This window comes from Clavelina lepadiformis, chromosome 4 (assembly GCF_947623445.1).
Source record: "Clavelina lepadiformis chromosome 4, kaClaLepa1.1, whole genome shotgun sequence".
NCBI classification, from domain to species: domain Eukaryota; kingdom Metazoa; phylum Chordata; class Ascidiacea; order Aplousobranchia; family Clavelinidae; genus Clavelina; species Clavelina lepadiformis.
This window is the reverse complement of record NC_135243.1, coordinates 11,213,083-11,227,192: the sequence shown is the minus strand read 5'-3', so window position 1 is coordinate 11,227,192 and position 14,110 is coordinate 11,213,083. Positions and strand designations below refer to the sequence as shown.

Here is a 14,110-nt window from a genome sequence, read left to right as displayed (position 1 = left end):
TAAGGACTCAAATTCTAATGCCGATGGAGTAGCCATATACATACATAAAAGTCTGAACTATCAATTACGAGGTGACAGGCAGTTTGAAACCTTAGAAATGAGATAACCTATTTATTGAAATTAAACTTAATAAAAAAATATTATTATAGGAGTGGTATATAGACACCCTTAACATAATCATGAAGAATGGGATGATAATTTATCAAATAGTTTACTTCAAACAAAACAAAAAAAAACAACAAATACTACATCTTAGGGGACTTTATTGTTAATTACCAAACTTAAAGAATAACAACCAAACTAGACAATACTATAACTTAGTGCAAAGTTCTGTGGCTACTAATCTCATTCAACATGCAACAAGAGTAACAGAAGCATCCGCTACATTGTTTGACCCTATTTATACAAACAAAAAAGCCAGGATAGTTATTACTCTGGAACCATATCACATGACATATCAGACCATTTACTGTTTATATTGCAATAAAAACTCAATATACGACCAATCTTAGATAAACCAACAACACGACTAGTAACTAGAAACTCTGTGAAGCTCTTTATCACTAAATTAAGTAATTCAAAATGTCAAAATTTATACGATGACAAGACGTTAGATAGTGCAGAAGGATTTCTAAATAAATTACAAAACTGTTTTGAAAAATGCTTCCCTTACAAAACAGTCAGTCAAAGACAGGCGAAGTTACTACAAAAACCATGGATTACTAAAGGCATACTTCTTTCAATCAAACACAAAAATAAACTGTATCATTAATGGACAACGACAAAAACCAGCTTCACTTTAATACATATAAAAAATATCGAAATAGGTTGACCAAACTCAAGAATTATCCAATACCATGTAGTATAAAAACTAATTCAAGGAAGCTCACAACGATACAAGCATAACTTGGAAAGTCGTTAATGAATTATTGAATAAACGTAGTCAAACAAATATATTACCAAATTCATTTGAAATAAATGGTGTGACAACTACTGACCTGTGGCAACTTGCTAAATGAACATTTTGTAAGCATTGAACACAAAATAGTTTATGAATGTAAAGACAATGAAAAAACACATGACTGGACTCGCTATTTTAAAAAGATTTATTCGAAAAAATTGGAAACTATTGAAACAGATAACTGGGAAGTTGATACATCAAATAAGTCAACTAAAAAGCAACAAATCGCCAGCATATGATGATATACCAGCCAAGATACTAAAAGATTGCAAGTATCTAATCTGAGAACCACTAGCACATACTTTTATCCAAGCCATAAACACTGGTAGCTACCCGCCAGAACTCAAAATAGCCAAAGTGATCCCAGTGTACGAAAATGGAGCCAAATATGATCCTAATAACTATCGAACAATTAAATAATGTAATTGAATAAATTCTATACATCAGACCTATATACTTAATTAATAATAACAAAATTCTGCACCATAACCAATTAGGATTTCGAAAGCTTCATTCCACTGTATTAGCAGTAAGAAATATATCAATCGATATGCAAACCAACAAATAGAAAATAATAAATACATGTGTATGGTGTTTCTTGACCTTAAGAAAGCTTTTGATACTGTACCTCATAGGCAATTACTTATGAAATTAAATTGCTATGGCATTTGTGACAAAGCTAACGAATTGATAACATCATATTTGACATGTAGACAACAATATGTCAAATGTGGTGATTACTTATTAGAGCAAAGGCACATCTCAATAGGTGTGCCACAAGGATCAGTCAGTCAGTTTAGAACCATCTAAAATCTGTAAATGGCGAAAAGTGAACCTGGCCATAAATGGCAAGAAAATAGAAAGGGCTAACCAAATTAAATATTTAGGCATAATATCAGATGAACAATTTAAATGGAATCACCATGTTGAAGATCTTTGCAAAAAACTGTCATGAATCTGTGGTGTCTTGTACAAAATTCGGCAATTTACCAATAAAAAGGTTCTGATGATGTTATACTATAGTCTAGTTTACAGTGCTTTACAATACGGTATATTGGCTTGGGGATCTACAAAAAATAGTGTTTTAAAACCATTAAATATAATTCACAACAAAATAGCAAGACTACTTACCAATACAGTGAGACCTCGTTAATCCGGACCACTTCGTTTCGTCAAAAAATGTCGGTTTAGCGGGGTGTCCGGATTATCGGAAAGTAAAAAATCAATCAATCTTGCAAATGCAGCACCGTGTTCAAAACGCAGTATACACCTTACTCCAATTCTAAGTACCGACTTTCTGGCTGGACAACAACTAAAATAAAATTATATTTTTTGTATGATCCGACCCAGTGTCGAACCCCAGAACCACCGTATTAAAGACGAATGCTCTCCAAGTGACGAACATTCGGCCGCAAATCGGTTTGACAACCGCTCTTGCATGACGAAGCATTCCGGCGGGACCAGCAGTCTTGAACTTTCTTTGACCTGTTTCCAATCTTTGCGCAATGCGATATCAAAAGCTGATAGCACGATTGAGTTGCAGCAGTATGTCTTCAATAGATTGCCGCACTCAACCGATGTACTGTACGTATTTTTTTGCGACCGCGGAAGTGTTGTTTGTTACTGTTGATGAACAATTTATTTTTTCGTTTCTAAAATACTGTACAGTATTTCATAGTATGACTAAAAAGCTGTGCGGCTAAAATTTTTTACAAAGCGCAATGCTGTACAGTACTGTACTTTTGAATCAATAAAGACCGCAACGTTATTATGCGTAGATAATCGGCTATTATTTCATCAACTAACTACCCAGTGTACATACTGTATTAGGACAATCGTGAATCATTTTCGCTTAACTGTTAATAATCCGGTTTATCGAATTTTATTGCTATTGATTTAGCACATTTGTTCCAAAACTTTTGTGTCGGAGTCGGACAGCGGGGTTTCCGGATTAAAGGGGTAAAATGCATAGGAAGAAATCCGTTCCCGGCAGTTTTGTGTCGGATAGCGGGGATTCCGGTTGTTCGGGGTCCGGATTAACGAGGTCCCACTGTAGTAACAAATATATCAAACTAACTACACTTTATAGAGTAAACGATATTCTAAATATATCTCAAATCTTTCAATTACAGACAGGCAAATTCATGCAAATTTTTTCATAAATTTTCTTTCCCAAATATTGAATGACTATTTCAGCGAAATCCAAACAGCACACAAATATAACACTAGATCATTACAGGACAAGTTATTCTTGCCAAAACAGTAAAAAGTTAAAATCTTAACGAACTAATTTTTGGAATAACCTAACAAACAATATAAAAATAATTAAGTTTCATAAATATTTCTCATATCAATTGAGAAGAGGACTTGTGCAAGGGAAGTGCTGTTCGGATAATTGTGAATAGGATGATGGATGTATGATAGTTGATTCGGTTAAAAGAAAACGTTCCGCTGTTGGTTCTGTGGTGTGTCTCTGTTTTTGTTTTTGAGTTTCAGTTTCAGTTTTTTTACTATCCATTTCTATTTCCTTTTTTTGCAATAGAATCTGGGGCAACTGACCTGGATGATCGTGAGGTCATTTCGCTGCCCCACACAAATTAATTGTGTTGAATTGTATTGTGATACAGTGAGACCTCGTTAATCCGGACCCCGATGAACCGGAATCCCCGCTATCCGACACAAAAACTGCCGGGAACGGATTTCTTCCTATGCATTTTACCCCTTTAATCCGGAATCCCCGCTGTCCGACTCCGACACAAAAGTTTTGGAACAAATGTACTAAACCAATAGCAATAAAATCCGATAAACCGGATTATTAACAGTTAAGCGAAAATGATTCACGATTGTCCTAATACAGTATGTAGTTAGTTGACGAAACAATAACCGATTATCTACGCCAGGGGTCGGCAACCTTTTGCTAGTCACGCGCCAAATGTCGAGTACACAACTCTTCGGCGGGCCGGAATTTTCATTAATACTATAATTCACACTCACTTCAGTATATTATGCTACATTGCTGCAATCTCAATCATACCAATCACAAAAAGAACAAAATTTATGTATTCACACTTCAACAACACAGCATTAATGTGACACTTGATGCTGCTTGCTTTGTGAAAGTTTTTCAACATCTGGTGACAAGTCAGATGAAGCAAGAACCAGAACATTTTCTAAATGGGCGTCGGAAATGCGTGATCTTAGCTTGTTCTTCGTGAATTTCATTGATGAAAACATTTGTTCACATGTGTACGTGCAACCAAACATCGATGCCTTGTTTTTGCATCGTTGGTCAATCTGGGATAAAGACCACTTTCAAGAAGGTACTTTTTGTAAAAGTCAAGCAGCGATATGCCCTTTGTATGAAATTTTGCCTTCAATTCGTCACTCTTTGTATCTATAACGACTAGTCTAGTCTACAGACAATCTCGTACTTAGTACGAGATACTAGTCTACCGCCTTCGCACCAGTTTTATGGCGTAAAAATAGACTAGTACAACGTACTAATGGCGTAACAATACCACGATTTTTTCAAACAGTGCTATCACTGCAGTATGAAACTCAATAAGAAACGCCGGGCCGTATTCTTGTGATAACTAATTAATATGTCTCGGGCCGGACGATTGCGCATGGCGGCCGTAGGTTGCAGACCCTTGATCTACGCATTATAACATTGCGGTCTTTATTGATTCAAAAGTACAGTACTGTACAGCGTTGCTCTTTGTAAAAAAATTTAACTGTGCTATTCAGTATGCCTCATCAGAGCCACCATCTAAACGTACAAGAATTGAAATATCAACTTAAAAGAAGCAGCAGATCCCTCAATACCAGCGGGATCATAAAAAGGCAATGCAAAATGAGATTAGACAGCATTTCAACTTAAAATGGGGAATAAATGTAGGAAGGTCAACAATTTCCGACATTCTTAAACAAAAGGGAAAATGACTATCACCAGATGACATCAAGCGTAAAGCCTTACAAGAGCTAGGCCCTGCAAGGAACCAGAGTTAGAATCCACTATTTTTCTGTGGTTTACAGATGTCCATTCACGAAATCTGCCGGTTACATGCGACATGCTAAAAGAAAAAGCCAAAACTTTTGGAGAGCAACTTGGTGTTAAAGATTTTGCTTATTCAAAAGGCTGGTTGAATCGTTTTAAGAAACGACACGGAATAGCATTGCAAAAAGTTCACGGAGAATCTGCTGCAGCTGATGTTGTTGAAGTTTCAAATGGTAGGGAAAATTTACAACAAAACATTGCTAACTTTGCTTTAGAAAACGTCTGTAACATGAACGAGACAGGGTTGTTTTATCGCTTGGAGACGGATGCAACACTGGCTACAGGTCCAGTAAAAGGGAAGAAGAAAAATAAAGAGCGGATAACGGTGGGTCTTTGTTCAAATGCAACTGGATCAGATACGCTAAAGCCTTTGTTAATTGCAAGAGCAAAAAGGCCCCGCTGTTTCGGAAAGGATCTTGATCCAAACGTGTATGTCACATATAGACACAACAGTAAAGCTTGGATGACAAGTATGGTATTTACAGATTGGCTTAAAGATTTTGACCGAAGTATGATAAAGCAAAAACTTAAATTCTGCTTCTTCTTGACAATGCTGCCAGTCACAAAGTTCCAGAAGATTTAGAAAATGTTCAGGTGCATATCTTACCACCAAATACAACGGCTCATCTTCAACCAAATGATGCTGGGATAATTCGAAATTTCAAGCTTTACTATCGAAAAGGATTGACCAAACATTTCTTGCAGTCCATAGAAAATGATCAGCCAATGGCCATTAATCTTTGGGAAGCACTGCACTTGATCAGAGAGGCGTGGAATTATGTTAAGATGCAAACAATTCAAAACTGTTGGGAGCATACTGGCATCATTCCCAGGGCCTCTTAGGCTAAGATTACATCGGCGGCATGTGGGACAGAGGCAGAAGTGGTTGAAAAAATCCAAAGAGACATGCAAGGATTCCATACAATCTCTAGTGAACATCTCATGTCTGTTTGTGACTGGCTAGACGTTGATACTGGGATTTGTACTGGCGAAGTTTTGTCCGATGAGGCCATTGTTGAAATTGTTAACCCACCCACTCAACGCTACAGTGAATCCGAAACTGACCATGATGAGACAGAAAGTCCACCTCGTGCAGTGACAACAAACGGGGCCATATCTGCAATTTCTACTTTGATTTATTACTTTGAGCAACACTCTTCATTGCCGAAAGTCACAAATTATCTTGACAGTGCGTGGGCTATGAAAAGGAACATACAATCTTTCAGTAAAGAATCACTCGTGCAACGTGAGATAACCGACTTTTTTAAGTAATAAATTGTTTGTTTTGATTTCCCATTAAGTTTCTGTTCTTGCCATCTTGCGATATTGATGCATTTTGATAAATAAAAATGGATTAAGATTGTGGAGATAACTTAGTGATTAGAGCAGGGGTGACGAACCTATTCGTTGTGGCAAGCCACTTTGTCAGTTACAGCTGAGTAAGCTTTTTAGTCATACTATGAAATACTGTACAGTATATTAGAAACGAAAAAATAAATTGTTCGTCAACAGTAACAAACAACGCTTTTGCGGTCGCAAAAAAATACGTACAGTACATCGGTTGAGTGCGGCAATCTATTGAAGACATACTGCTGCAACTCAATCGTGCTATCAGCTTTTGATATCGCATTGCGCAAGATTAGAAACAGGTCAAAGAAAGTTCAAGACTGCTGGTCCCGCCGGAATGCTTCGTCATGCAAGAGCGGTTGTCAAACCGATTTGCGGCCGCATGTTCGTCACTTCTGGCTTAGAGCATTCGTCTTTAATACGGTGGTTCTGGGGTTCGACACTGGGTCGGATCATACAAAAAATATAATTTTATTTTAGTTGTTGTCCAGCCAGAAACTCGGTATTTAGAATTGGAGTAAGGTGTATACTGCGTTTTGAACACGGTACTGCATTTGCAAGATTGATTGATTTTTTACTTTCCGATAATCCGGATACACCGCTAAACCGACATTTTTTGACGAAACGAAGTGGTCCGGATTAACGAGGTCTCACTGTACTTTAGTTTTACTTTAAATGGTGAAATAAATTATCTCTCTCTCTTTCTCTCTCTCTCTCTCTCTATGACGAGGTATTCCAACCAAAATTTACCTAAATAATCTACCACTATTACAGTAACTACAACTAAGTCCAGTCATTAAATATATTGCTTTTTTTATATTGCGACAAAATAAAAACCGTCATCTCCATCATAATGGGGAGGATTAAATTTGCGATCTGACTTAGGCAATAACTAACCATTATAAAATATCAAATATGCTTTCTTTAGTATACTTACTGGCAACTATATTTTAAATTAAGCCCCACTTTGAAAAGAAATAAGCTTAGGATGCAAATGATTCAATATAACAAAAATAGCAAGTTACTGACCTAAAGTGTGAGAAAACTGAATCAATAATTTCTAGCCTAGGTGTAACAATCAAATTTGATGTTTGCAGTTAACTAGACAGTTATCAATTTATTCTGGTCTCCAGGTTACTTTAGGACAAACCTACATGTGACATAAAGCACATTTTTGAAACTTTCTTTTATAGGAAACGAGTGACTACAACGAGTCTCATAACCTTGCGATAACAAGCTCAAAAATTAATTATTATTGCGTGTCTAATACTCATTTTTTATTTTTAATGTGACAGCCATTTTAAGGTAACTTACAAATCCAGTGATAGCGCATGCCTATAAATTCTTTACCCACTTCAAATAAGTCAAGCTGTGGATAACTCCAGCAAATTTATGAAAAACTTTCAGCTTAAACTAAACAAGCTTTTACTGGGTACTCAGTACACAAAAAGTGTATAACAAACAAACCATATTTCAGAAGAGTTTAATCCCCCACATTTCCACAACACAAATGACTTTTATCAGGAAATAAATTCACTTATTTATTAGTATGTTTTTGAGAACTTGCTTATTTTACCTATACAGCTACTGGTTACCAATATTGATCTCTATTATACTAAATACTGTACTAATAGCGTCTGTTCACAAAGTGTGCTTTCCTCATACAACAAAAAGCAGAATTTAAAATATTTTAAAGCAGAAAACACTAGTTTGTATTTGATAACATGAATATTGTAGTCATAACATTTAGTCATCTACACCTAAGTATTACTTGTATTTGTAGCCTGTTGACAACAATCTCGCATTAGTGATTCCAGCATAACTGGCATTGCCATGTTGGTAACTTCACTTAAATGACTAATTTGATTCTGCAAAACAAGCAGTTATTAAGCATAAGTCTAAGCAACACAATGATCATTTCAAAACAAATTTTAGGTTGAAAAAGCATTTTAAAACACTAATAGTAAATCCTAATAAATATTAGTAATATGTTTGACTTTTTTTCTTAGGGCATAGTTTTTCACAATTTAAAAAACGAGTTTATTTAAATACCGCCTTTAGTCAATTGTAAGCCAAATTTATTGGTACTAAAAAGTTAATAAGCTGCCCTCGATTGTAAGTAGCAAGTAATGGTTCAGTAAGCCTCTGCAACATACAGCACTTCCTATTCTTCACAACAATATCACAAACAGATAAAATTTTGGTTTACCTAAAAAATATAAGGAGTCCTCGATTGTAAGCCGCAAAATTGATGATACAAAAACTTAATAAACCATGGTTTACAACCCAGTAAATATCATAATTAGTTTTCATGGCTGTTGTTTCAAGGTAAGCTTGTTAATGCTCCAGACTCGCAACAGTGCAACACAAGTTTTACTTGATGGTTCTACTCTTATACATGGCACTAATGACACTTGCTAATGTTCACTGATGCTGCTGAATAGTATGAAATAGAGCACAACAATGCAAACACAAAAACATTTATCACAAAATGCACATAGACAAGCTTGCCAACTGAGTTTATTAGGATTATCCAATTTTTGAGCCGATGAGACCCCGTCACAGTTTTCCCAAAAACTTAAAAATAGTTTCAACCAATGTCTCAGCTGCTTGCCGCTTTTTGACGATTTGGGGTTGGCATCGAGCCTCATAGGCTTTAAAGGCTTATATCCGTTAAATCAGTTGCCATTTTTAGTTACCGATATAAGTTTGTTTAATTGAAGTGTAACATGAACAAATCTAAACAAACTTATAACGGAATTTAACCTACAACGTTAGTAAATTATTATAAGAGCAAACTCAGCTGGAACCGTAAAGTGATTAACCACAATACTTTATTTAACAAAATAAACACACTTCGCGCTTCACAATAATAACATGCTAGAGGCATAACAAACACACAATTCAATTAAGAGCAGAGGAAAACTAAATTCATAACACCCATCACAATTTAAACTTACTTTTCTGTTAGTACTGAGTGTATTCATTCCACATTTAATATTCGCTTTCTCTTTTTTTGAAATCATGTGTGATCTTCTCCATAACAATCTGCTTCTAAAATTTGGTTTTCGTTGCATTTTAAAGTTTGATTCATACATAGCATCCTCTTTAGTAATTAGACAATAAGAACCATCCTGAGGCAGAGCAAGTTGGGAAGCCAACTATCCAGTGAAATAAAATGTGTGTAAAAATGAATACAACTATATAAGAATACAAACCAGTGCTTCCCAACCTGTGAGACTATACATAATGGGGCGAATAAAAAAACATGCAGTGCGGATGAAATTCCTTTCTCTGCTAATTTCTTCTGAAGTCTTGAGACTTCATTATAATAATTTCTTAGTTTGTTTATTATTATTTAGGTTAATAAAAGACTTTTTGGTTTCAAATAATGCATAAAGTGCAAAAATGCAAATGTCATAAAAAATTGTATAACAATTTGGTATGATATCACAATTTTTTTGACACTTCTTTTTGCATTGCGCAAATTTGAAATTATTCATCAGTATCACCAAACAAAAGGAAGTTCCTTTGATAACTTGCTCAATCATATTACAATGGCACTGCGACTGGGAATTGCACTTGGATCGTGTTCGTTTTTTTGTAGTTTAACTCGGACATAACATATGCTTCATAGATAATAGGCTTGCAAAGTAAAAATCTCACATAATGACTTCAAGACTGTCTTAGCAAACATGTTGTGATTTTATTTCCATAGCTCACGAGTCCAAAGGGGTTTACAAATGCTGGCACATGACACCATTTTTGATAGCTTTGTGGATGCAGTGAATTGAAATTATGCACATATTTGTAGAAAATCGATTATGAAAAAAAGAACAGTTCTTTTCAGTTTGCTCTGTTTAGTTGAGGTGAAGTGTAGGATAAAACTATATGAATTGTTTTAGAAAATGTTTACTTTCAATAAGCAGTATGCAGGAAAAAATAAACAAGTGACCAAATCACCAGTCAGCCAAATGTTTCAATAACAGCATGGACAGTATCAGGTGATGAAGTATCCAAGACGGTACAAGATGCGAACTGCCTTTAAAAAGGATGAAAAGCACTGATACAAACAATATATTCATCAACAAAAATTTATTGAGGTATATATGCAGAGTTGTATAACCTTCAACCAATGCTTAGCTAACAATTCTGTAAAAAAACATTTATTTCATGTAACCACAATACACGTTTTTGCATTATATAATGGCTTTATTCACTTTGCAAGGGGCAAGATACTGTGCTAATTGTCATCATTAGCCCTTTTTCTTTTGGAATTCTTGTGCAGATCCTTTTGGAATTCTTGTGCATATCTGATGATATTTTAATGTTCTTATCGTTCTATTTTGTATGTTTTAATGAACAAACACTGTGCTATATATTGACTTTGTTTTTCAATACATGTCCAGTTTTTTATTACTTCCGGATTACATAAACTGTTACAGTGCACAGTACGCACTCTAAATGTACAGTTTAGTTTTGCAGTGAAAGAAACATAATGAAGGAGAGAAAATTGGAAACAGTAGTTGTTTCATTGTGAATCATAATAATACAACTACATTCAACAACACTGTCAGCTTGGCTGTTGTACTGTGATGTTCAACTAGTCTCTCAGTGCTTAACGAACACGGATATCAACGAAGTCAGGTAAACGAAAAATCAAACAATTAATACTTGATTACAACCAAGAATCCTAGTTGGCACAATCTACCTGATTGCAACAATGATAACATAAATAAAGCCCTGAGTAGGTGGATATAGTGATAAACATTAGCTGGAGTGATTAAACTCGTTAAAATTTCCAAACCAAGAAACCAAAGTGAGATCTATCTACAGCTTCCGTTCAAAGCTTTTCTTGGTTATCGCAATAGAAAGGTATCAAGTTAAGAATTAAGCCGCGAAGTGATTAACATAGCATAAATAGTTTATAAACTACTAATGCTTGGTTGTTTGCACCTACCCTTGCCTTTGTTTGCAGTGACAACATACAGTGGAATGCAATGTCTTGTGAGAAACTGAAACCGTGGGTCATGTACCAAAAGAACTAAATATTTGGGTAGTTGGTGTTAGTGTATAATCCACACTCAATTTTTGTGGGCACATTTTTCAAAACTGAGAGCTATACAAATATACCCCAATAAATATTTGGCTAATACATACCGTACCTGTTGTAGATTAGCCAAAATAAAATAAAAAGTTAGTTTTCAAAACATTATTTTGACAAAAAATGGGTTGTAGTCAACTTACAACTGCCGAAGTAACCACATCACATGATGAAGAATAAGTATGCACGTATGGAGGCAGACCTGTTATGTGACAGGCAGAGAACGTCAAACCTACAGGCAGCCTGGTATTTATAAACTGACGAAGAAAACTATTTCGCAAACGAGGCATCACAAATTCACTAGGCATTTTTGAGACGTGGACCATGTCGGGTCTGTTCCTAAAAATTATAAAATGTCAGAGGTTACAAATTTGCGAGATAAACGGATATTATTTAACAGACATAGATGTGAACTGTTTACAGTTAATCACTTGCTGTAATATCCTACTAGTTTGTAAGTCATGAAAATGCTCTCCATGTAACGTTTGCTGTTATTTTAGGTAAAACCAGTAGTAACTTGCAGAATCTTAGTTCCATGGCAATCTTATAAGACATTAAAACTTCAATCATTAAAATTCTTATCTTGCTGAAAATCTATTTATTTTACAGTAAATAGTACAAGTAGGTACTGGTACACCATATAAAATCCAACAGTAAGATAAGATAAGAGAATCGATAAGTACGTATTAGATATGCAGGTGATACAGAGATTGTTGTGGAAACAAAAGTGCTGTTACAAGAAATGCTCATTAAATTAAACAAAACTGGCAAAAAATATAACATGTTTCTCGATAAAACCATGATAATAATAATAGACAAAAAGGAGACAACAATGTTCTGCACATGACACCAGATTCAGAGGACTTGAACAAGTACAAACCCACACATATCTCGAGACAGTAATTGTATAAAATGGAAGGTGCAGTCAAGAAGAAAAAACCACATATAGGGTAGGCAAAGAGTGATTTATAGAAATAGAAAGAATTTTTAGTAGAGATTTGAAACGTAGAATAAAAATAAAACTACTTGCAAGTTATATTAATTCCATCAACTCCTTTGGCATTGAAACCTGGACCTACAAAAAGAAACCTGCAGAAGAATTTCAACTCTGGTACCATAGGCAGATATAGAAAATATCAAAAAAGCAGCAAATAACAAACCAAAAAGTAAAAAATAACAAATGTGAACGAGGACTGGACAAAGGATTTAGCCTGACGCTCCAGATTCTATAACAACTTAAATGAAGAAATGCTTTCCTATGTGCAAAAAATAAATATTGCAATAATAAATGAAACAACATACAGCCCCCTTAATCACAAAAATACTACAAACAGTTTTATAAAACTTAGCTATCCATCATTCTTGTCTACATTAGCTATGTTTTAGATTGAGTAAGGAAGCCATTTCATAAAAACAGATTTAATGTGCCTCACTAATTTATGAAAATTTGCTTGGGGCAAATTTGCCTTATCAGTTATGTCACTGATTAACAAATAGCACAGTGCTTCCAGGCCTAAGCATGCATTAGGATAATTTGGAATCACATTTAGGTTTTCTTGATTTTAACCTTATCTGTGAGAGCATTACCTCGCGGATTTAGGCGCCGAACCAATTAAAAAACTTCTCGGATGTGAAAAACACCAATCTCAAAAATTTATTTCTCTCTATTGGAAGAGTTTTGGGTTGAATGATCTATGAATGTGTTAACTGCATATCTATTACACCAATTTAAGACGAACAGGTTAAAGCATTACAGCCACACAATTTATATAAATAATCATGTATGAAGCAAAATGATTTGTACTTTTGAATACTGATGTAATCAAGCTACCCAGTAACAGTAATCAGCCCAGTACAGTACTATATTAACCATTCAGGAAAAATAACCAACAGTCTTTGTTAAATACTTTTGACATTTACACTTGTACAAGTTTTGCACTGTTCTTCACCTCCATTCTACATAGTATAAACTCAAGTATAAGATTTGTTACAAATTTGATTATATAATCATTCTATTAGATAAGTTACTCTTGCTAATATCAGCCAAAAGATTCAAATCACTTGTAAACATGTCTTTAAAGTCAATCATTTATTTGCAATAGCTTTTAACATTCCTTAATATAACTTGACTTGCTTATTCGACAAACAATATTAAGTCACCAAATTGGATATACAAAAAAATTATGATAATTGTCAGGGGAAGTCTACACTCATGCCTGTTAAATATGGATTTTTGTTCTATATAATTCAATAAAGAACTACAGTTTGAGTTACGATCAGCACTCTACGATCAATTTTTGATCTCCACTCAAATACACTTTACGAAGTAAACAACAAATATAGTATACAGTTCAGCATAAATATTTATAAATAATAAGATAAAAGAAATAGGTATATAGTTAAATATAGTTTAAGTTGAATAGAGTATGAATACGCTAAATATACTTACGGAAATTGTTCAAATACTCTCAGCCGAAAGGGTTGCTTTATATCAACACTTTGCTCATTGACTTTTAATTGCTTCAAACGCTTTAAAGTGGGTTTCAAATTAATGATACAAAAAAGTGTACATAAATATGTTACAACAAATTACCTTTATAGGATCTAGAGGATCTCAATCCATATAGACAAAAATAAAAAC

The 14,110-nt window shown here is 34.6% G+C and overlaps 1 protein-coding gene across 4 annotated transcripts in view; it reads right to left on the bottom strand.

The window, feature by feature from the left end:
• Window positions 1–14,110, bottom strand: part of LOC143452019 (sodium leak channel NALCN-like) — a 71,127-nt gene that overhangs the window by 30,435 nt on the left and 26,582 nt on the right. For all 4 annotated transcript variants that reach the window (XM_076952828.1, XM_076952829.1, XM_076952830.1 and 1 more), the window contains exons 15-18: window positions 13,919–13,998; window positions 11,613–11,808; window positions 9,326–9,526; window positions 8,137–8,233 (exon numbers count right to left, since the gene is read on the bottom strand). In XM_076952828.1, the coding sequence (XP_076808943.1) occupies window positions 8,137–8,233; window positions 9,326–9,526; window positions 11,613–11,808; window positions 13,919–13,998 (574 nt within the window). The remainder of the gene's footprint in view (window positions 1–8,136; window positions 8,234–9,325; window positions 9,527–11,612; window positions 11,809–13,918; window positions 13,999–14,110) is intronic.